Source organism: Hydra viridissima, unplaced genomic scaffold (assembly GCF_058129835.1).
Source record: "Hydra viridissima isolate aposymbiotic clone 2 unplaced genomic scaffold, HvirCarnegie_v1 scaffold_11, whole genome shotgun sequence".
Classification (NCBI taxonomy): Eukaryota; Metazoa; Cnidaria; class Hydrozoa; order Anthoathecata; family Hydridae; genus Hydra; species Hydra viridissima.
Genome location: NW_028324310.1, coordinates 8,841,029 through 8,864,993, shown reverse-complemented (window position 1 = coordinate 8,864,993; position 23,965 = coordinate 8,841,029). Strand labels below are relative to the sequence as shown.

The following is a 23,965-nucleotide window of genomic DNA, read 5'->3' as shown; positions in this document are numbered from 1 at the left end:
GAACAGATGAATCTTAGTTTCAGGTCTTTTGCTTAAATAGACAAGTATGTGTATGGTATACATCTGAAAAAAAAAAGATACCATCCTGTATTCCTCCAACAGCAAAACACCTGGTAGCTCAATTATGGTCTAAGGATGTTTCTCATCAAATGGGACTTATAAAAACACAAGGATCCATGTCATGTTGAAGAAGTAGGGTTATAGAGTAATTTTGAGGAATAATTCAACTCCATTAGGGCTACATTTAATTGAGAATGGCTTTGTTCTGCAACAATATAATGACTCAAAACATATTGCAATAGTATATGGGAAAAATATATATATATATATAAAAAAAAGAACGCGAGGGCTTGCTAAAAATATGATATTGCCGCCTCAAATCCCGGATTTGTACTCCATAGAGTTGCTGTAAGAAGAGTTTGACTAAAAAATCCGAAGTTATAAATAATATTTGGGACTTTCAACAGATGCCTGGTAGAATCAAAAAACGGCTGTACTGAAAAAAGTGACATTAAGAGTGGCAAGATTTTGTGAGGCAGTTATTATAAGAAACGGAGGTTTCTTTGATGAAAAAAAGATTTAGTAGCCACTATCCATATAACAAATATTATGTATTTTTGTATAAATAAAAACAGATTTTTAATACCAATATATTCATTATATTTTGTTATTGCAATTTATTTACAAAATGTCATCAAAGTTTTACTAAACTTATTTAAACTTTTTTTGTGTTATTTTTTGTTAAATGTAACTAAAAGAGGGAAGGCCATGAAAATTTAGGGATTTGAAGTTTAGCGTGTTTTTTGAATATATATACATATGTTCTTTTGAAATAAGTGGTGAATGGCTCAATCTTCGATACTGTTTGTTTCATTAACAGGAGTGAAACAGTTATTTCTCTTTTATACAAATAGAAAAGAACTCATCACAAATGTTTTTTCACAGGAAAAATGAATTCCTATTCAACCCTGCTATTAATTTATAACGCATCTTCAATGAATTGTTATTTACATAGAATAATCATTGTGCATGCAAAAACAATTTCTTTTGTTTTTCTATTTGGCTATTACAACTTTAAAGTAAATTATTTATCATTAGTACTAACAGCCTGTTTAACTTGTAGCAATGCTGTTCTGTGTTTGTATTGAACAAAACTGCAAAGTTCGATTAAGTGTTTTTCTTGATTTCAAAAATATGTAAAAAAAAACCATTTCTTTTTTCTCAAATATTTTTTTTTTTACTTATCAAAATTTAACTGAACCCAAAGTCCATGTCTCAGGTCAGATGAAGATATCATAGCTGCTTTGCTATATATTAATCCAGCTTCTTGACCGAATTAGAAATATGCTTTGGAGTTGTTGTTATTTGATCTGCGATATTTAATATAACACTATACTTTATTGAAAAAATGCAAGGGGTGAACAAAACCATGAAGATAGATTTTTATTTAAATGGAATAATTGTTGAGGCGTACATTTTAATTAAACGACGGAATTTATTCAAGTAATGAATGTTATTGGTGGGGTCTAGTTATCAAGGTGACAAGATGTCAAGACATAACGAGACATCCAAACTGTGAAGGCTAATGGTATTGCGCATTTTTTTATTTTTAGATAATATTCTTACCCATGGAACGCCGTTACACCGTTTTTTCTTCATCAATATTTCAAGATGGCTTCCAAGAAAAAGCAGGAAGACAGACATCTGCAAATACTAAGACAATTAGTAGCAGAACAGCACAACAAAAGATGCTTTGATTGTGGGCAAAGAGGACCAACATATGTAAATATGACAATTGGAGCCTTTGTTTGCACTTCATGCAGTGGTTTATTGTATGTGAACATATTGGTTACATTTGTGATCAAAAATTTTTATTATCGCTTTATACACACACGCACACACACTTACATACAAGCCTTTTATTTTGGCTAAAAGTATAAATGTTTCTATAGTTTATTGTTATTTTTGTAAAGCAATCTTTATAATCTTCTCCATACTGATTCAGCAGCTTTTATATTAGGTTTCACATTTTTCAGTAACCTCTGTGATATACGGAGAGTGATATCTATAGTAGACTGAGTTGTTTCGACCTACCCCATTATGTTGCCTTACTTACTATACCCTGGGTAGAAATGTACAGAGGTAGGATTTTTCTAGTGAGCTTCTGTCAGACAAACAGATCCATTTAACTGTCATGAACAAAATTTAGTTTTGAGGTATACCCACTATCCAATTAACAAACCAGTTTCTGGTTTCACTCATCTTAGTGTTCTTTACAACTATGAGATCATTTGTATACTATCCTATTACTTTTTTCTTCACTTTTTACAAATTTATCTCCTACTTTCTTATCAATATTCCTCTACCTCTGAGGATCAAGACAACTGCAAATATATAAGTTTCCTTATATATTGGGCTCTATGGTTAGATGTGGTCTGTAGTAATTTACTGTATGAAAATTTGGAATTTAGGAGAGGGATTAATCCACCCCATCGTGTTAAATCAATATCTATGGCTAGCTTCACCGCACCAGAAATTGATTTTTTGCAAAAACATGGAAATGAGGTAAAATCTTTTTTGTGTAAATGCAAGTGTGTTTATTTTGTGCATACATGTATGGAGTATTCTCTTGATAAAGGTTTTTTTAGGCTAAATATCAGTATATTTAAAAACGTGATGTTAGTGAATAATCTTAAAATTCTAAAATTTAATATATAGGTAGAATAGAAAATCCACCAGCTAGATATGCAATAAGTTGAAAGTTTTTACTTTTACAAAAAACTAAATGAAAGCCATTAATTTTCTTTGAACTTTAGGTGTGTCGTAGCATATGGCTAGCATTATGGAATTCTGCTTCTCCCCCAGAACCAGAAACACGAGATGAGCAAAAATTAAAAGATCTTATTAGTCGTAAGTATGAAAGAAAGATGTGGTATAGCAGTCAGCCTGTTGTTCGTGAGCCTGAACTTCAAGAACCAGAAGCCAAACCCCTAAAATCACTTTTAGGTGAAAATGCACCACAAGTGGTAATGTCTACCCAAAAAGAGCAAAAATCTGTAAGTTGTGAATGTAGAGTTTTTGATATGCATATTTGTAAGTGACTAACTATAACTACCATTGCAAAACTACTTACTAATACTAGTTCTAGATGTGTTATGCCTTGTCACCAAAAACACAAAGATTACAAATTTTTTTACTTAATATTCATGAGCATCACATCTCACAATTTTTTTCATTTTACAACCTAACTTTAGTTTAAAGGTATTTTTTTCCCAATCTTTAGGTAATTTTTTTTGCTTTCATAAAATTCCAGTTTTATTCATGCCTCCTGACAAAGTATATATTTGCAGTATGTTTCTTTTCTTAGCAAAGAGCTGCCTCAATTACAAGCTTAAACAAACCTGCACAATCTCCAGCATTAAAGAATTCAGATTTATTAGGAGATCTAGGAAGTGACCCATTTGGTGCATCTGCTTCTATTTCAAGTACAAGTAAGATTGTGCTTTCCTCCTTTTCACATAAATATTTTAAATTGGTATGATTATTTGTGATTATGTGATTTTTTTTTTTATTGTTATTTTTATTTTTATTTTTTGAAATTTTAATTTTTAAATATTTATAGTATTGAGCATTTTATATAGTATAATTTTAATCATCTATCATAAGTAATCTGATGCATAAAACGCTAAAAAACAAAATAATTGAACTTAATATAAAAATCATTAGTAAACTAAGAATATTTTTAGGGTTTTCTTGTTTCAGATTTCATTTTCTTTATTACAGTTCAAAGCAATTTTGTTGTTCTAACTCATTATACAGAACAAGGTAAATTTATAAGATTTTTTTACAGACCAAAACTCATTTGGGATATATAATCATCCATCAACTACTCAAGATCAATTTGCTACTAACAATTCAGGAAGTGCGTTATCTGCACCTTTTGATTTTTTTGCAAGCAATACATCTGGTCAATCACAGCAAACAACAGGAGACTTTTTTTCTTCACAACCAATGAACTTAGCTGGTTTGTTTTTTCAAATAGCTTCCTTGTTTAAAATGTTTTTAAATCAAATTATGCTTTTATCTCTAAAATGCCAATAACTTTTACTGTAGAACTGTTTCTTGTTTTTACTTATTTTCTTGTATTTCTATATTTTGTTTTTTGTATTTTGTTAGTTTTTTTGTTCTTGTCAATATTTAACTTTTATGTAAAAGGTTACATAAAAGTTAAATATTTACTGTATAAATTTATACACCAAACATGCACAAGTAAGCATACAGCCAGTGCAATAACCTAAGGTTATCTTTTTATATTTTTTTAGCCCCTGCTTCTGATAAGTATGCAGCTTTATCAAATACAGATCTTTTTAAAGACAATGATTCACATGCTGGTTTCACTGGGTCATCTATTTTTAGTAGCTTGCCTTCTGAAAATAAGGGTTTAGGCACCCAGCCTAATCCATTCATGTCATCAACTGCAAGTGCTGCTGGTACCATTGTTGGGCAACAGCAACTTCAGCAGCAGCTGACAAAAGCCAATCCATTTTTAACACAAACACAGGTTTCAACCCAAAATCCTTCTGTCAATTTTTCTGCTAATCAAATTCATGAGAACCAAGTTTTTCAGTCTCAAAGTCAATTTCAACAGCAATATCAGTTTTTGAATCAGCAAAATTTAAATGGTTTCCCTAACCAAACTGCAGGTTTTGGAAGCCAATCAGCCAATTTTGGAAATCAATCTGCAAGTTTTGGAAACCAACCTGCAGTTTATGGAAGTCATTCTGCTGCTTTGGGCAGCAAACCTGTAACCTTTGGGAGCCAACCTGCAACCTTTGGGAGCCAACCTGCAGCCTTTGGGAGCCAACCTGCAGCCTTTGGAAGCCAACCTGCAGTCTTTGGAAGCCAACCTGCAGCCTTTGCAAGCCAACCTGCAACCTTTGGAAATCAGTCTACAGCCTTTGGAAACCAACCTGCAGCTTACAATCAAAATATTTTCAAGGCTCAACAAAAAGACTTGAATGTTATGTCACAACTGAATGCATTTGGTTCAAGTGCAATGTCTAGTTCAACTCAGCCTAACACTTATTCTAATAGTGGAAGTATTATCCAACCTAATGATCCATTCGGACAATCTAGTCAGTTTAATACCTGGAATACTAACCAAAATCCTGGTAACCAGTTTAAAAACACTACAAACAACTTGAATCAACAAAGTGCATTTCCAGGACATTCTAACAACCAAGGGTTTCAAGTAAATACAACAAAAGCTTTTCAAACTAACTTAAATGCACAATCAAGCCTGTTTGACAGCCAATTTTCACAGCAACAGCATTCTCTCAACCAGAATCAGATAGTTAATCATCAAAATCAAACTCCAGGTAACCAATCAAATTTCTCATCATTAAGCAATGCTCAGCAACATCAGCAGTTTTGGCCGCAGGTATAGATTTAAACAAATTTTTCTCTGAAATTTTGTTCATTTGTTAGTGTTTATCATGTTCTAGCACTAAACTGCCACGCAATCTTAAGTGTCCACATCTATTCGCTAAAAGTTTTGTTTGCTTATTTTTTTATAGATGGTGTACACGTATTTAAATGTTCTGAGATTTTAGACATTTCTTAATTTTTTTTCTTTTTAATTGAATGTTTTTAGCCTCAGCCTTCATCGAAATCCATGAACCCCTTTATGTAACTTCGACTTTTGCGTTATGATCAAGCAAATATTTTAAAGCGAAAGTTTAATTAGTACTAGAATTCAATGTGATTTAAAACAAATTGTGCGTTATTTAGAGATTAAAGATTTTTTTTTTTGATTGTTTTTAAAACTTTAAAAGTTATTTTTCTATTACTCACTGTTATAAATGCTTCTTGCTTTAATGTTGCATTTAATGTCTTATAGACTGCCAATATTCATAATTTTTTTTTCTTAAAACATTCTCGAAAATTAAAATGAAAAAAAAAAAAAACCCCTTAAAGACAATAATCGGACGGAGAAAAAAAAGATTGCGTTGTTCGCGTATTTAATCTTAAACTTGTATATGGAAGATTGTATTATATTTGAGAATTAATTTTATATATTCTTACTTTAGTTTTTTTGTTAGCAATTTATACTTTTCTGCCTGTATTTTTATTTAGTAAGTAGATTAAAAAATCGGTCACTAATATTTCCTGTATCTGATGAACGAAAAAACATTAAGATCGACGAAAAATTTCATCCCTCTTTAATTAATTTTTCCCATCATTTATATTTTTCTTTTAACTTTTGCTTAAAACCCAACAGATGCGTTAGGCAAAAAAAATACTAGATCATGATAAATACAGATAGCCTTACACGGTCTTGAGTCGCAGTGGTTAATGGTTTAATATTACAATTACTTTCAAACGATATCGAAAGAGAAAGAAAACCACAGCACTAAAACAAGGGACAAACAAAAGGAATTTTCTTAACATCGAAATAATAGAAAAAAAGTACTTAAACTTAATTTTCAATATAAATAATAAGTACAAATAATTGTTCACAAATAATTTGATTTAATGATAGCTTTCACTTAAAAGAGAACAAAATTTTCAGACTTTTCTCATTTCATTGCTCTTTGTTGAAAAGAAGACACGATGTTTGCATCGAACAATCTTCTCTACGATTGTTTTTAAATCCAAGGTGTATAAACAACGTTCCACATAATTAGTCGCAACCGAGAAACTTTTTCATAATCCAGATAAAGCAATAATCAGACTTCATTTGACATGCATATGTTTAAGAATAGTAATTATCGTACAGTATATCGGAGAGTCTAAAACGGAAAATAAGAAAAAAAAGTCTAAGTAATACAAATTTAATGGGTTATATTCTCGAGCTTAATGTAAGATTTTGGCATTAAAGTTTTTTAAGACTCTCTGTAGACATTTTTTTTACTTAAAATCCTGCTTGATCGGCTTTGTAATATCGCGACTCCACCAAAATTAAATATTGAAAAAAGCGCGACGACATTCTTTCCTTCTCAACATTAGAATCTTTTTGTACTTGTACAGTTAGTAAAATTACGTCATAACTTTAACATAAAATCATGAAACCTTAACTAATAAACGTCATAAAATCATAAACCCCTAACTCAGACTTAAAAATGTAGGAAATGTCGAGTCTTATTTGATTGAAAAATGAAGTTCTATTCTTATAGATCGATGCAAAACAACTGCTAGCAATTAGAATTTGCTTAATCTCAGCACTGCTCTCTCTCTCTCTATTTTGATCTTTCACTCTGATTTAGAACCAAAACAGAGGTTAATTATCGTGGAATATTCCTCAAGGTCTACATTAACATTATAGACATATTTTCATTAATTTAAGAGACCTATTCTCAAACATTACGGTTGGTTACATTATGGTAGTAAACTTTAAGTTATTGTTTGAAAAAATGTTGGACCCGTAAAAGAATCTCACTAAAACTCCAAATAAACTTTCGATATGCTTAGCTTTGAAAGTAACGCTTTTAGAACTGCAGCAGACAAAACTTACAAATGGCGTTCTTCGATTAGGCTCTGCTTCGATATATACCGTATTCTTGGTATGAAATATCAAAGAATAACTTCGTAAATCCCAATTGGCATTTAAGTTCATTGGGAATGATTAGATAAAATACGTTCAAACATTTTTTTAAAAGTCAAAGCCTTCAGCAGGCAATTTTAGGAGCTACAGTATTGGACAAAACATTTGCAACCAAGTAATGCTAATTTAGTTTCTTTATATAACAGTGCTGCATTTTTTCAATTTAGAGAAATAACTATGTAACTGCTTAGAGACAAAGTTCTTCAAGTTTTATTCATCACAAAGTTCATTATTTGTACACGAAAATTAATAAATTAATCAAAAGTATTAAAAAAAAGTTGATATCCTTCTGGACAAAACAAGTGCAACTCGACAAAATGTTGACCAAGCTGTATTTCGCTGTCAATATTTCGTGGCGAATCCTTTGTTGTCGATCACAGCCTTGCATCTTCGAGGAATAGATTCGATCAGGTGATCAATGAAACTTTGTGGAATCGCTGCCCAGGCCTTTTGGATTTGTTCAAACAGTTGATCCTTATTACGAACACCTTCACGATCAATTCTGCGGTTGACGATCTCCCACAGGTTTTCGATAGGGTTGAGATCCGGAGATTGAGGCGGCCAATCCATCACCGATAGGTGGTTGTCTTGAAACCACTGCTTGACTACTTTTGCAGTGTGTTTCGGATCGTTGTCTTGCTGAAAATCCCATTTTATTGGCATATTCCATTCAGCATGAGGTAACATAAGATCTTTCAGGATATTCTTATACATGAAACGGTCCATTATTCAATCGTTTCGATGTATTGAACCTAGACCGTTAGCAGAAAAACACCCCCAGACCATTACATTGCCTCCACCATGCTTCACGGTCTTATGGCAGTAACGTAAATCGAGGCGTTTTCCGGCCGGTCGACGTACACGGCAAATGCTATCGCTCCCAATGATGTTGAACTTCGATTCATCACTGAACAGGACAGTTCGCCATTTCTGCACATTCCAGTCAATATGAGATGTAGCAAACAGGAGTCTTTTCTTCTGGTTTTTTAGTGAAATCAGCGGTTTCTTTGCAGGGCGTCGAGAAAACAATCCGGCTTCAACAGCACGTCGTCTGATTGTTCGGTCCGATACAGGCAGCTCTAATTGCTTTTTTATCTCGACTGATGATATCCAGGGATCCTTCTTGACGGATCTGACGATCATAGAATCCTCTCTAGAAGTGGTGGAACGCGGTCTTCCACTTTTGTTATTTGCTGCCAACTTCCCCGTAGAACGATAATTGGAACATAGTCTTGATACGGTCCATTTTTTCACGCGATATTTATCACAAATACTTTTTTGTGACATTCCACTTACGTAATCGCCAATAATTTTCTTTCTTAGTTCCAATCCAAGACTGTCGGGAGCCATTTTTGCACTTGAAGTCATAAAAACAATAAATATTTCTGGATGCTACTAGATGCTTCCAGTTGCTTCTTCTGGAAACTTCTGGAAGCTTCTGCATACTTCTGGAAACTTCTGGATACTTCCTTTAATTATTAAAAAACTTCTGTGACGTTGACAGGGACCAGACTGAAGAAAATGAAACAAACCAAAAAAGTTGCACTTGTTTTGTCCGCTGCAAACTGGCACTTGTCAACGAAATTCTGCCTGTGTGCTGTCACCTGTCAGCTGATAGCTCATGTCATGGCATGCTATGACTCCAGACTCCTGAACTGTTTGCTGTGGTAGTATAGTTCGTTTCGTTTTCAAGACATGTAAAATTAGGAACCCTTTTTAGCATTGTTCAATGTTGGTTGCAAATGTTTTGTCCAATACTGTATGTTCTCGATTTCCTTTTTACCTTACCGGCTTTTAGACGGTTAGTTATTTTTACCGAAATAATTAACCGTCTTATAATTCTTTTGATGCAAACAGTTCTATATTTTGTGCAACATCCTATTATATATTATATATTATATATTGATTAGATGCAACAGCTCTGCTTATCCAAGAGCTTTTCTGGAAGTGACCTTCTGTTGAAGACATTTCAGTAAGTGAATAATAAACATTGAACCAATAGTAAATATTGTAAGTAGTAAGTTCAAATAGTAGATATTGAGCCAATTATACATTCAACTTTATGCACTTCATCATTTAATATATTTTCCTGGCATAAAAACTAGTTTTAACTTGAAAAGCGCATCCCATTTTTGTCAGTACTTTAAGACTACTCTAATATTTTAACTTCAAATCTTAAGTAATTTAACGCATTGATTTTAAACAATTGCTATTATTAAATATTCATCAAAACTACTGACCTAAAACACTTTTTAAATTGCGCATTTTTCCGCTAATTTATTGTTTAGATTACCTCTGCAAAAAAACCGACGAATCTATTTGAAACATACGACGGTCAAAATAAAGATAAGAGAATGATTACATACAAACCTTTTTTAGATATTTCACCAGAGATTTTTTGTAAAAGTGATTGTAAGCTTGCCACTGCACGAACAGCCCACGTGACTGGTTCTTGAGGACCTTTTTCAGGTTTAGGAAGCTCTACGTATTGAACAGTGTTAGCTTTAACATCGTGAACAATTGGAACTGTAAACGTGTTGTTCTCATTCTTCACCTCGGTGAGCTGGAGCTGCAAATAGCAAAAATCCTTTTACCATAAGACAACTTAGTATTCTTAAAATGTTTTATTGGATGAGAGGAGTTCAGCTTATTTAACAAAACTAAAGAGAGACAATTAACGGCCTTTTTAAAAAGAAACTCGGTTATTTTTTCGGTCGATTTATAAAATTTGTTCGGAAAATATTTCCACCGAGTAAAAATACGTTAATAAAAAATGTTTACTTACAAATATCAGGTTTTTATTCTTCAACACGACAGCAGGAGTGCCTGGAACAGCAATAGAAGGAATATTCCCGGGGGGAACAGTTAGACGCCATTCAACTTTAAACAAAAAATCATTCCAGTTGGTTTGCTGAAAAAATTTAGAGGCTGCTCTATATTTTTATTGCAAATTTATTTACATAAACTGATTTATAATTATAGACAAGCTTCATCCAAATAAGTCATAATTAAAATTAAAGTTGTAAATAACCATTTCCAGCTTCATAATTTTAATGAAATCTTTCATAATTTTAGATTGAGTTCCTAGTATCCTCGCAAAAGCAGTCAAGGCAGGAACTTTATACGGCGTGCATACAACCTAAAAATAGACAATTTAAACCAGGTACACATAAATTTTTTTAAGTAAAACAGAACACCAACCCCTCACCCCCATCAAAAAAAAGAAAAAAATTAAAACTATTAGCTCCCACCGTTTAAAAAAAAGTCTCTTGATAACTTACTTTGTATTCAAAAAATTGCTCCAATGTTTTCAGCTCATCTGCTGTCCATAAACTCTCTGCAAAACCAAAAAAAAAGATGAACGTGTCATGTTAAACAGAGTCAAATACTAGGAGTATGCAAAAAACAAATGTAATCTGATGGTGCTAAGTCTGGTAAGTAAACAGAATGTGGCATGATCTTCCAGCCTTGTTTAAATATTTTACTTTGTGTTTTCATAGCAACGTGTGGACCAGTGTTGTCATGTTTAGGTTACAATAACTCAAAATACAATATAACTTTCATACCCTACCAAATGCATAACATCACTTTATTACAGTGTTAGTCTCTTTTTACACCTATTGCTTAACCACAACTTAACTACTGTTTTTTGTTATTAGTGTTCTTAAAATAAATCCATTTCCCAGTAACTATTTTCCATTAAAAAAAAAAAGCTTCAAGAGCATATTTACCTTGTTCAAACTCATAAAGCATGCAATGTCTTAAATGAATATTTTCTACTTCCATTGTTTTAGAGAAAGTATTTTAAAAACAAACTTTTTTCACTCAAAGTAAATAGTCATATTAAACAAGAAAAAAATACTCTTTTAATTCAGACTCTTTTAATGTGTAAAGGATAGTGATTAACTTGGATAATTAACTTAATTTACTTAATTAACTTATAATTAAACTTTGACGACTTATAACTTTTGCATACTCCTATTATATACGTAAATAGCTGCAACATCCTTACCATGGCCTTTTATATACGTAAATAAGTGCAGCATCCTTACCATGGCCTTTTATATACGTAAATAGCTGCAGCATCCTTACCATGGCCTTTATTGGGTGTAACTTTAAGCACTAGTGAATCCATCGTGTGCGGATTTAAACGAACACTGTACTGCAATCCTGTATCTGGTCCATTTTTTCCGCTTCCCGAAAATATAAGGACTCCATTTTCAAACTTCTCCTGCTTTAGCTGATTAAGAAGAGTATTACGTCACAAATAAAAAAGCAAAACTTTTCAAACAATTATTTTCTTTTTAACACAAATTACAAATTTACTTAATAAATTAAATAAATATAAAGTAATAATATATTACTGCATACAAAAATAAAAAGTAAAAAAAAAGGTTGTTTTTTTTAATATAGAAAACTGATTGATGAGAATATTTTTTGAACAGTTTCCCTATTTTAACAGAGTTCACTTAACTTTTAACAGAACTCACTTAACTGTCTGATTCTTGTACACAAATATTTTGACAATAAAGAAAAAACTAAAAAAAAAAAAAGAAAAAAGATGAAAGTGCAAACTTACTGTATCATCAACTCTCATCACACGAATTAATTCATAACGTAGCAATATAGAACCAAAGAATCTTTCTAAAGGACACAACTTTACTGTTTGCTTGGATGTTGCAACAGGAAAAAGAAGCTTTTTAAATCCGGCATGATTTAACACAACGGGAACAGGAGCATTAGAGATATTGATACTAGTAAGTAACTGACGCGAGAGGCTACAAAAATTAAACAAAATTCTTACCATGAAAAAAAATAAAAAAAGATTTTTTAATGATTCTTTTTTAGTAAAAAATTCATAAATTTGAAAATCCTAAAAATTAATCAAATGAAAATTGTTGCATAACCAAAAAACCAAACAAATAAAAAATCGAATCGTCATCCATATATAATTTATAAAACTATGGAATTTCTAACTTTGATTTTCCTGGTCTTGGTGAACCTTGAACAAGAGGAGGTGAACCAGGCCAGGCATTTGGTGACATTGCCGGTAAATAAGCTGGCGAGGGTTGGATAAATGTACCTTCATAAAAATATAAAAAACAGTATGTATAATTCTATTTAACCAGACTTCTTATACATTAAACCTTAACTATGTTTAAATATACCTGGAGAAGGAGCAGAGTAAGGATTTCCTGGACTCTGCATTGAATGTTGGTTATATGGCGAAGAAATAGCTGGTGATTTCATAGAGCGGTCTTTGTAAGATCCAGATGAATCCTGTGAGACAGGACCAAAAGCTAAAAATGCACGATGGTGTAAAATATGAATGCTGTAATATTAATCAGAATGGATATTAATTAATACATACCAAGTATTACATTATTTAAACAATTTACTCAAACTTACACAAGAAAAAAAAACAACAAATATTTGTACCCTCATTTTGCTGATCAAAGTCTGTTGCTCCTCCTGGAGTAAAAGGAAAGTCTGTGTTTCCACGACAAATGTTATTATTCAAGTGACCTTGATCCATAAATAAATGAAGAAAGCTCTAAAAAAAAATGTTATCAATATTTAGTTAAATAATTAACACAAAAAGAACACTAAATAAAAAATCAATAACTTATTAAGTTAAATCTGCATAGAGCATCTTATTGAAAATACATAAACTCAAAAAAAAAATTCAAATAATACGCAAATAACATTACTGTTAATTGTGAAATTGGAGAAAAACCTCGCATCGCTTTTGTGGAATCAGTCATGTAAAGTGTCCCATCTTAATGTAAAAGAAAAACTTTTGAAGTGACATAATTACAACTAAAACATAAAAATTTTGTCTACAAACCTTTTTTAAATTTATAAAAAATTTACCTCGTATCAGTACTGAATCTTGAAGGAAATAGATATCTAAAATATACCTGTAAAAGACAGCTGAGGAAAAACAAACTATTCTAGTAAAACCAACATGACTATAAATGATTTAAAAGAAAACATGAAAAAAAGTAATTTAAAAAATATAAAACAAAGTTAAAACTTTTTTAAAAAACCAAACAAACTAAAAAAGATACTGATTTCGGTAAATAATTTTCATATGTGTGGATGAATGCGTTATAAAAGTAAAATTGTTCACCATTGAAAGCACCCTCTAAACATAATATAACTAAATATCAGACTAAAAAACTAAAAGTTGACCCATGATAAATAAGATAACTAGTGTAGTAACAACTTTAAAATCATATTATTAATCATGATACAAGAGCATTCTTCTAATTGAGATCATCATGCCAAAGAAACTTACACTAGATCTGCCACAAGCTGGTAAAATTGGAACACTGGCAATAGAACTCAAAGGAATAAATGTGTCATGAACAATCTAAGGAAAACAGAGAATTTAAATGATAAAAAAAAATTAGGTATTTAAATCAAACCATTTTCGAAAAAACTTAATCAAAGTTAAAAATGTTTCTTTAACAGTGTCCTTTCAAATATCAAACATTTAAAAAAACTTCAAATAACCTTTAGATTTTTAAACAAATAAAAATTGGATAAAGAGAATATAAAAGACAAAAAAAAAGGTTCTCTAACTTTTAAAATATATTGAAAATTTTCATGCTTGTTAAACTCCTGAGTAAGATGATCTTGTATCAGGTAGTGAGGACATCTCTCACGTAGATTCCCATTCTCCACAAAACATAGCTTATAGTTCCCATTACAAAATGACAATTCAACCTGTGATTAAGGAAAAAATAGCTTAAAACTGATAAGTTAGTCTTTTTTTCCGAACAGATGTAAAAGAAAACACCAGAAAATAAAAATAAATAAAAACAAGAACTTCACCAAAATCTGAACTTAAAAAAAAACAAAAAAAAAAACAGTTGAAATGTTTGAACACAAAATAATGAAAAATTTTATTTAAAAAAAGGTTTTGCTTACATTAAAACATTTTCCTGGAGAATAGGTGACAACTAATGTTTTCATATTGTAGCTTGATACCATAAAGTCATCAATGCCGTAAACAACTTGTAATGCTATATAAAAAGTGCAAAATATTCTGAGGCTTTAAAAAAATTTTTTTTAAATTATGATTTATCTGTCATAAACAGTCACCAAATGATCCAAGTTTAAAACTATTTTTTTAAGAATTTATTGACACTCTCATTTTGCTGGAGGCTTTTAAATCAACTTTGGCCATTCTAGTTTAAAAAAAAAATCTTGCCATTTCATAAAGCCTGGTGACACTGCTAACAATATTTTCATTAAAAAAGAAAGCACAATCAACAAAAAAAGTTTAGACTGAACACAATTTACTAAATTATTAAAATAGCAACCTATAAATTTACTTTTTGTTACAATAACTCAGGGCACTGTAAAGCTCTTAATCTTAAAAGCAAAGTTCAAATTAAAAACAAAAGAACCAATATTAGACAATTTAGAGTACTTACAGTTCAAAACATCATCAATATCTTGGGCATGCTGGAAAACCTTTACCATACCTCTATAATCTTCAAGGAGTTGGGGGACAACACTTTCAGCTACATTATCATAAGTAAACTCAACAAAATCAACATTTGAAAAATATTCTACATTTGGCTTGTGAAACTGATAAACTACTACCCATTTTGTTGCTTCATGGTCCATGAAAAGATTACATGACAGTATAAGCTCTTTAAAGTTTTTGGTATCAATTTTATTACAGGACTCAGGCAGAGGGAAATCTAATAAACTCAAAGTATAATGATGATCATCGCTTGCATGAACTCCATCAAATACAACTTTATAAGTTGCTAGCTAAAAAAAAAAGAAATTGATCTTTGAGCACAATTTTAGGAAAATTATTAGAACAACTCACTTATGCTTTTTGTTCCAAAATTTTTAGAATAATCTATATAGTGCAGCAGCAATTTGCAGACATTTTTTGTACAAGAATTGCTTTTCAAACTTTTTGAAAAAATTTGAGCTCATAATGCACTAAAGCCTTTGCATTTAACCAAATACAAAGCAAGACTTTAAGACCATGGATATTTAGTTTTGCCACTGGTATTCAAGTTAATGGATCAAATTGGTTTTTTTTTTTGCATGAATTTTTCTGCCCTTAACATTATCTCAGCTCATTACTTTTTATAATAAGTCACTTTTTATAATTAGTGCAAAAACCTTTTTTGCTTTTAAAATACATGTTCACATGTCTCAAGATGTTTTTCATCATTTCATGGATCAGCTGATAAGAAAACCAATTTCCTTGCTTTAAAACCATTCTCATTGCTTAAAAAAATACTAATGGCTGCTGGGGTTACATTTTATGTTTCTGTCAATTGGTGAAGCATTGGAGAAGAATCTTCATCATGCCTTGCTTCCAACTCTTCAAAATCTTTCGGTCTTTTTGAAGGTTATTTGATTTCCATGTCAATACTCAAACTTTAGAAGCATGCAAATCTTGACAAATGGTTTTGAATAGAGCAATTCTGAATATAGATTTCTTATAATGACATTCAGCAGCAGTTTAATTTAATTTGAAGCAAAAAACTAATGCTTACCACAGATGCTGTTTTTTTGGCACAAAATTCTACATTTTTAAATCATTAAAAATTTTTTTTGTAAGTGTTAATTACTGTTAAAAGTTCTTAAAAATATTTTCACATTTATTGGTAGTCATTTTTAAGCATGTTGCAGAAACACTATTTATAACATTTAAACCAGCTAGAAATAATAATTGATGCTGCACTCTGTTTGCTTAATCACTAAACTATAGGAATAAACCAATGATCACAACATCAAGAAACTTAAAGAACTAAAAAACAAACTCAAATGTTACAATGCACATTGCAAAAAAAAAAAATACACCTGTTTAGATATTTCAATAAAAGGAATCCGCAGCATAGTTTGTAGAAGCATCAAATGTAATGTATTGTTAAATGTGAGTTTTTCACATGCTTCAACATACTCGCATATTGAAGTTTTTTTTCTCTTTGTACTTGATGCAGAATCTTCATTTAAATTCTATATTAAAGGATATATCTAAAAATGATTTCTACATCAAAATATATCTAAAAATGAAATCTGGATCAAAGTATATACTTAAAAAAAAATTCAAATATCAAAAAGTATATTAAAAACCTTAATAGAGAACAAGAGAAAAAAATATACTAAAAGTAGAAAATCATATTTTGCAATTTTTATACTATTTTATCTAGACACTTTTTCTCAGACTTTTATTTAAGTTTGTGAACAAAAGTGAACAATAATTTTAAAATAATTTGATTTTAATGATGCTGTCCTTGTAAATTACTCTAATGAGAAGAATTACAGATTCTGATATAAAATTTTTTTGAATAAAATTAGAAATGTTTATGAAAAAGTCAAAATAAAAAGTTTTCAAACCCTTCTTTTTTAGCCTATTTAAAAGTCTAGTAGTTTTTCTTATTCATAATATTTAATTTTTTTTTTTCTTAAAATAATTAACAAAAATATGAAAAGAAAAAAAAAAAAATTAGAAAAATTCATTTGTAAATTTGCTCATTTTTTAAAGCAAAACTTACCAAACATAAAAAAACACTTACTGGTCGCTTTGAAGGAATCTTTAAAGTGCTTTTTGAGTTTACTATTTTATGGTTTAACTGACAACAATACTCCACAGAGTAAATAAGTGTTGAATCTTCTGCTTTTTGTTCATGCTCTGATTTAACAATACTTTTTGGTGGCAAAAGTTTAATTAGATAAAAGTGTTCTACAATTTCTTTTTCCTTCGACTCAAGATCAACTTGCAAAGTGATTAACTAAAAATTTGAAAGCAAATATTTGGCTAATCAAAAACTATTAAATTAGTTTAGATTAATACATGCCATATGAAATTGTCACTAAAATTGCATAACATACTTGAAAAACATGTATTCTTTAATAATTTAAATGTTGACATGCAAATATTTAAACTTTTTTTAAAGCCAGATGGGTTTAAAAAGCTTCAAGTCATCATTAAATGAAGAGAATGACAAGATCAAATAAGCTTTGAAAAAAAACAAGAAATTTATGATTTATCAAAGTATTTTTCAAATTACAGGTTTATTTTAGATATCTATTTCTCTTCTAATTGGATATATTATTTATATTTGTTAATCTTTTTATCATGTACCTTATAAAAAATGTATGAAATTTTAACTCTTTTCTTAGAAAATTTTGTATTGCTTTAGGTAATTCATCTTTCATTTTAATGAGCACAATCAATGATAACCAAACACATTGCTAATTGGAAAAAAACAAGGCAAAAAAAATGAACATTACTTTAACCTATAGGAATTAAATTTACCGAACTTAACACTTACTAAAACATAGTCACAATAGCTTTTAAATTTGAAGAATAATCTATGAGGTGGTATCTTGGATAAAATACCAAACTGAGGATTCAATAATGGAAGTTGGTTAAAAGTGAGGACTGGTAAAGATAAAACTGAACCACGACATCGCTCTAGATACAGAGAACACCTAAAATTAAAAATACATTAACTTAATATAAAATAAAATATATTAACTTAACTTAAATTGTTTAAACTGTAGTGCACATTCCATGTATTAATATTTTAAAATCAATTTTTAGCATCCGATCGAAACTCTGATTTTTTGTCAACACAATTAAAATTGAATTTCTGATTTTACTTTTCAATGCTTTCAAAAATTTCACTCACCTTTATTGGTGAAAAACTTTTGCGCATGTTTGTGGATGTTATATTTGTAAATTATATCAAATTTTCAAGCAAAAAAAACTTATTAGGTATTAATCAGCTCCTTCTTACATTAAATTTTAAGAGCTATAGAATAATTAGCTCTTTCTTATGTTAATTTTTAAGAGTTTAATCAGTAAATGGCAGTAAATAAACAACAAACAGTTGAGTATTAATGTTAACCAACTCTTCTCTTCCCATAAACAAAATATTGACTTACCATTACAAATTCAATCATTTTAAAATTTGTAAATGTAAATTTAAAAAGTACATTTTGTTAAACTATAAAATTGAAAATAAGAAAAACAGGATTTACCTGTGTATATAGCACAGGGATATCTACTATAAATTCACTGACTAAAAACAATCAAAGTAACAACAATACCTAATTCTGTGGAAATCTTGAGGAAACATACTTATATTTGTCCAAAGTGTTGTTTGAAGTTGCTTTATATGAATATTCATTACTAAAATTAAAAAGGACAACACTATTATTGAATTTCTATCTAAGAAAATTAATACTAGATAAAAAAAAACAAAAACTGATCAATTTATTAACTTTAGAAAAATGAAAATGATAATAGTAGGAGATTTTTAGCAGCTACCTTTTTCACTTATATTAAACATCCCAGTTCGAAAGTCTAAGACAATTACTAACTGCTCACTAAAAGAGCATTGTGGATAAGGCTGCAACCGCAAACATGGTGTTTTCTCATCTAAACTGGAGTTACTCTGAAAGTATGCATCTTTAAGTAAATCATCTCTTAACTTGAGCAGTCTTAGATAGGAGAACTTTTTCAATGAAGCAAAATAAATATTTTCAATTGAAGAACAACCAGTGGGGAGAAACTTCCCTTCAATATGTTCTTTTTCACTGTACAAAGTTGGATTGTGGGTTAAAACTAGCAAGTTCTGATTCACATTTGGAGCTTGAATGATAATTTGAGGAAAAACTCGCGGTTCTAAAATGAAGTTATAGTTCTGATTGCTTGATCTGAGAAAAGCATATTAAAGCTGATAATACAACATGTTTACACTAGCCTGAGATAATTTAAAATAACATAAATTTCGATCTGAAATAGGTGGTTTTGCTGAACCACCTATTTCAGATTGAAATTTATAACCAATTTTAGAAAATCTATTTTCTACATACCACTTAGCTGCACATTACTTGGGTTTAATCTGAAACATTAACAAAAACAAACACTAACAAAATACTATAATACTAATTTAAAAAAAAAAAAAATTAACAAAAACAACTAATGAAAACTAATTCATACTTATATTTTGTACTTTATTTCATGACAACCTAGTTATTATACCCATTTACTTCTATATTTATAGTACTACTATACATTTAATGTATAATGAATATTTTGATCAATAATCTAACATATAGACCATAAGAGTTAAAAACATTAATCAGGAATGCTTTTGAATATCAAAAAATGAAAAATAAAAAATCGCTAACTATGACCTACTGACCTGCAATAAGAAATTACAAGCATTTTTCCTGGAACATACTCATGAATATTTACACAATCCCCCCAACGCTCTGCTATCAATCTTTTACACTGAAAAGGATTTTAGATGAAAAAAAGATAATATAGACAATACAAATTTAATGTTGCTGCTTTTTTCTGTTTTTTTGAATATTTCAGATTATAAATTTCTTTAAAGAGATTTATCACAGCTTTTTATCTCAATAATTTTTAGTAGTAGAATAATGTCCAATTCACCTGTGTGTGAAAAACTTCCAACTGAAGTGATAAGCAAAAATGATCTTAAACTTTATGTTAAAGAAAACACAATATTCAAATTATTTTAGACAAAAAATAAATTTTACTGATACTAATAATCATAACTATTTGAAAGGCAAATGTTTTATGCTCATGAATATATATACAAAAAGAACAAAAGTAATCATCAAAATAAGAGATTTTGAAGGTCATTAACTAAACAGAAAAGAGTTATAACATTCATATACATATTTTATCTGCCATTTACAAAATTCATTTATGTTGAACAATCGAATCTTTAAATATTTTAATGACAAAAAGATACGTAAAGTATTATAAAGATCAACCAGTGGATTTTCTTCTACCATAAGTCGTGATTGAATGATTTGATGAATATAATTGATCTGTAGATAAAATCATTAAAATCATAAAAAATGATGATAATGTAATGATTGAAACTATAAATAAAATACTTATTGTGATTGCTATGATTTTTAACTCATGTCAAAAGTTACAATATCAAAAGAAAAGAAAACAACAAAAAACCTGCATTTCGTGCACAAGATCTTGTCCATCTAAATGAATCATTTTTCTTTGATTAAATAACCACAATAAATTTATATAGGAAAAGCAAAATAAGCCCAAAGAAATTCAACTTAAATTTATTTTAAGTGATTTTTTTGTTTTTATAATTTTGTTTTGTAAAAAATACAACAATGCATGCTACAACTTACCGCCAAGCTCATGATCTTGTAATAGAAACTTTATTGTAAGTAATCTCCATGGTACTTCGTCTCCATCACCCATTAGCATCAATGTTGCCTAAAATAGAGTGTCAATGTTTAAAAATTTTCAGTTTGAGTTTTAGTTTAAAACTACATAGTAGCAAAGGTTATTATTAAAATAGGCTATTTCTTGAGTTAAGTATTTCGCTTTGCTGAAGAGTTAAAAACATGATTACTTTATTTCTAAAAAAAGTTTTAAAAACTGCAGATTAAGCAAACATGAAAAACTGTGAGCTAGATAATAATATTGATAAAACACCATATTCTATGAAAATGTGTCTATGTATGATATATGATGTAAAGTAATGAACCATGTTTTAGCTACAACTTTAAAAGCTACTCTAAAAGAATACACAAAATAGGTTAAAAACAGTTTTTTATGTGTTTACACACAGAAAAAAGAAATTTTTTTTTGTTTAAGTTTATGAAGTTCAGCACATGATTCCCTACCTCAAACTCATTTTGTACAGACAGTGTTACTTTACCATCACCTAAAAAAAGAACAAACAAATAAAAACTCATGTTATTCAAAACAAATATAAATTAACAAAAAGCATCCTTTCTTACAAATTTTGATATGGTTAAAATGTTTTGGTATTTCAGAAACACACAATCTGCATTGTATCACTTCATCAAGCCGTTTCAGTGTTTTTATTTTCTCTTCAGTGCTAATAGGGTCAATTGGAACAATCTTTGTCTGAAATTTACAAAAATGCATAAATACAGTTAACCATAAAATCTTACTTTAACAAATTTGATAAACAGAAATGCCACAACTACTCATATTAAAAATAGAATTTTACTTTGAATTTTTAATAAGCTGATTAAGTAAAATTAAAATCATAACAGTTTAAAAAACATATGGCAGATTATGAGTCAATAATTAACATAAGAATGTCTCATTCGTACCTTAATGCACTTGGGGAGCCTGTTAAAACTACCTGTTGTAAGAACATCAACAGCAGTAGGTAAGGAAAAGTTAGGAAGCCTATAAAGATAGTCCATAAGAGTTCTATATCCCTAATTTTAACATATACAACGATGCAAAAAAAATATATAAGAAGTTATAAGAATTATTATACTTTAATTTTTGTAATGTCCTGACAAGAAACACACGCTATTTTCTAAATGTTACAAAACTAATTAAAATACAAAGATTGTCTTATATATTTTTAATAGCTGAATCATATGAGCCTATTGATAGAATATCTGCTTATTGTATTTAAAAAGTAGAAACAAGAAAATCTAAAAGTGCTCTTATATTCATACAGACCGAGCTTGAACAAGGGTTTCTCTTGCCATCTTGGCCAGTGCATCTGCAGTATCAATGAAATATGCATTTTGCTGGTCTAATAGTGTTGAGATTGCCTGGAAAAAGTAAAAAAAAAAAAAAAAAAAAAAAAAAAAATTTATGCATTATTTTTAAACATTTATAAATAACACTGAGATTTTTCTATATTGGTGAAAAACATTTCACATGCATCTTCAGGTAAATATTAATATATATATATAATTAGTACATCTCCTTTATACCTGGCACTTATCTACTCTTTCAGCACCAGATGCCCATTTAACAAGAGCTAATAATCGAATAAACTGCTGTCTAGCTTTAGTGACAAACTTTATGATTTCAACTTTTCTATGATAACAATTATTGATTTATTTCTCTTCACTTAAAAATAAAGTTACTAAAAAAAGTAAATAAATTCATTTATATACATTTTCTAGATGTTAAGAAGTAAGAATTGACTAACCTCTCAATATCTGACTTTCTTGGTAACCTTTGATAAGAAATAAAAAAATTCAATAACATTGAATTTTTAAAATTTAGTCTTACTTTTAAAAAATGTAACATACTATGCTCAGAAACTAAAACATGATATATTTTTTTTCAAATAAACTCTATGAAACTTAAATATACAAAATTACACACGTATGCATCTAAACATACCATGTCTTATTATTTTTCAGTTTACAGATTTCTCATGAATCTTAAATTAAAGTTTATGAGTAATCTGTGAGCTATAGTTGCATTAATGATGAGTAAAGTTTTTTATTAACTATTATCAGTTTACCTATGACTTCAAGAGTCATAATTCCGTTTTTATTTCTTTTGTTTTCTATTTCTTTTATTTTGATTTACTTTGCATTCATTTATGTAAATATAAAAGGTACTTAAGGTACCATATGCCTAGTGCAAAAATACAGCCAGAATAAACGAAAAACTTACAGTTCAGATAAAACAGTCAGATCATGATATGTTTTTTGCAATAAAAAATCAATTAACATAGATAAATTAAATCCTCTGCGAGAGGCCGCTGTGTGATGTTGTTGGATGCTCGCCATTAATATTATATTACTGCATGAGTTAACGACTGTGAAGAACTAACTTTGACTTGGACCTAAAAAGTTTTAAAAAATGGTCCTTGTTGTGCGTAAGTCCTCATGATTTACATCATTATTAAAAAATGCAGAAAACTTTTAAAAGAATAGTGGATATGATAGGCGCAATGTACAACGTACTTTCCGCATATCCAAAATTGTTATAAGACAGCATTGTTTGTTCATTAAAGAAAAAAAAGCCGAAATATTTGCAACATTTCATCAGCATTACATTTATTAAGCGGACTTTCTTTCGCTTCGGTTTTAATTGCCTTGATTTCGTTTGAATGATTCTCAACTGTTTTCTTCGTGATGAAAATGAGTAAAGTGAAAATGAGTAAAGATGCAATCCAAGCCACTTTATAGCCGAGCTTTAAGCGTAATAAATATATATTTAACTGTTTAAACAAAAGTTGCGTCAGCCGGGAATCGAACCCGGATCTATTGCTTGGAAGGCAACAATGCTAACCGTTACACCACCGACGCCCATGCATGCCCTTGGTAAATATTTGTAAATTTAAGGTTTTTTAACATTTCCATTAATTACTACAAAACATAGCAATAACCAAAACTTGTAAAAGAAAAATAAAAACGCATTTCAACAAAGTTTTTTAAATCATGCAAAATTTAAAAATTCTATGTGCCCTAGTTCAATTTCTTCTATTATCGTTCCTTTTTTTAAAGTTTAATCCATGTGATTTTATGGCAATTCAAAGCTGCCAACTGGGATCAAATGTGCAT

General features: G+C 29.6%; 2 protein-coding genes and 1 non-coding gene across 5 annotated transcripts; 1 reads left to right on the top strand and 2 right to left on the bottom strand.

The window, feature by feature from the left end:
- Positions 1-1,130: 1,130 nt before the first annotated feature.
- Positions 1,131-6,162, top strand: LOC145191313 (uncharacterized). Its single transcript, XM_090065828.1, has 7 exons — positions 1,131-1,832; positions 2,472-2,565; positions 2,817-3,056; positions 3,368-3,491; positions 3,851-4,024; positions 4,323-5,440; positions 5,654-6,162. Exons 1-7 carry the CDS (start codon positions 1,672-1,674, stop codon positions 5,690-5,692), a joined length of 1,950 nt encoding a protein of 649 aa, XP_089921954.1. The 5' UTR covers positions 1,131-1,671; the 3' UTR covers positions 5,693-6,162.
- A 309-nt stretch (positions 6,163-6,471) lies between these two features.
- LOC145191255 (mediator of RNA polymerase II transcription subunit 14-like) lies at positions 6,472-23,608 on the bottom strand. 3 transcript variants are annotated; one of them, XM_090065826.1, is made up of 36 exons: positions 23,366-23,608; positions 23,073-23,244; positions 22,597-22,623; positions 22,376-22,481; positions 22,116-22,210; positions 21,752-21,830; positions 21,410-21,539; positions 21,293-21,333; positions 20,792-20,879; positions 20,604-20,632; positions 20,383-20,461; positions 20,058-20,101; positions 19,804-19,892; positions 19,472-19,500; positions 18,924-19,280; positions 18,704-18,785; positions 17,923-18,082; positions 17,164-17,379; positions 16,448-16,603; positions 15,049-15,394; positions 14,540-14,634; positions 14,192-14,335; positions 13,905-13,979; positions 13,675-13,751; positions 13,478-13,524; positions 13,315-13,382; positions 13,043-13,157; positions 12,772-12,903; positions 12,581-12,686; positions 12,183-12,381; positions 11,696-11,843; positions 10,885-10,940; positions 10,635-10,742; positions 10,389-10,514; positions 9,974-10,172; positions 6,472-6,791 (listed from the first exon to the last, which is right to left on the bottom strand). In XM_090065826.1, the coding sequence occupies exons 2-36, from the start codon at positions 23,186-23,188 to the stop codon at positions 6,736-6,738; spliced, it is 4,020 nt and encodes a 1,339-aa protein (XP_089921952.1). In that variant the 5' UTR covers positions 23,189-23,244; positions 23,366-23,608; the 3' UTR covers positions 6,472-6,735. The 3 variants fall into 3 exon arrangements, 2 of the variants coding, with proteins under 2 accessions (XP_089921952.1, XP_089921953.1); XM_090065827.1 differs by having other exon boundaries at positions 23,457-23,608; XR_016444748.1 differs by having other exon boundaries at positions 13,315-13,400; positions 23,073-23,605.
- Positions 23,609-23,638: 30 nt separating this feature from the next.
- Trnag-ucc (transfer RNA glycine (anticodon UCC)) lies at positions 23,639-23,710 on the bottom strand. The gene has a single exon. It is a non-coding gene; the product is annotated as a tRNA-Gly (tRNA).
- Between the last annotated feature and the right edge of the window lie 255 nt (positions 23,711-23,965).

What these genes read in the sequence shown, in the direction of transcription:
- LOC145191313 (XM_090065828.1), top strand. Translation starts at nt 1,672, where the DNA reads ATGGCTTCCAAGAAAAAGCAGGAAGACAGACATCTGCAAATACTAAGA. An exon ending in TGCAAAAACATGGAAATGAG is followed by an intron (nt 2,566 to 2,816) that starts GTAAAATCTTTT and finishes TTTGAACTTTAG; the next exon opens with GTGTGTCGTAGCATATGGCT. An exon ending in TGCTTCTATTTCAAGTACAA is followed by an intron (nt 3,492 to 3,850) that starts GTAAGATTGTGC and finishes ATTTTTTTACAG; the next exon opens with ACCAAAACTCATTTGGGATA.
- LOC145191255 (XM_090065826.1), bottom strand. Translation starts at nt 23,188, where the DNA reads ATGGCGAGCATCCAACAACATCACACAGCGGCCTCTCGCAGAGGATTT. An exon ending in TGATGAGAGTTGATGATACA is followed by an intron (nt 11,844 to 12,182) that starts GTAAGTTTGCAC and finishes CTTCTTAATCAG; the next exon opens with CTAAAGCAGGAGAAGTTTGA. An exon ending in AGAATAAAAACCTGATATTT is followed by an intron (nt 10,173 to 10,388) that starts GTAAGTAAACAT and finishes TGCTATTTGCAG; the next exon opens with CTCCAGCTCACCGAGGTGAA.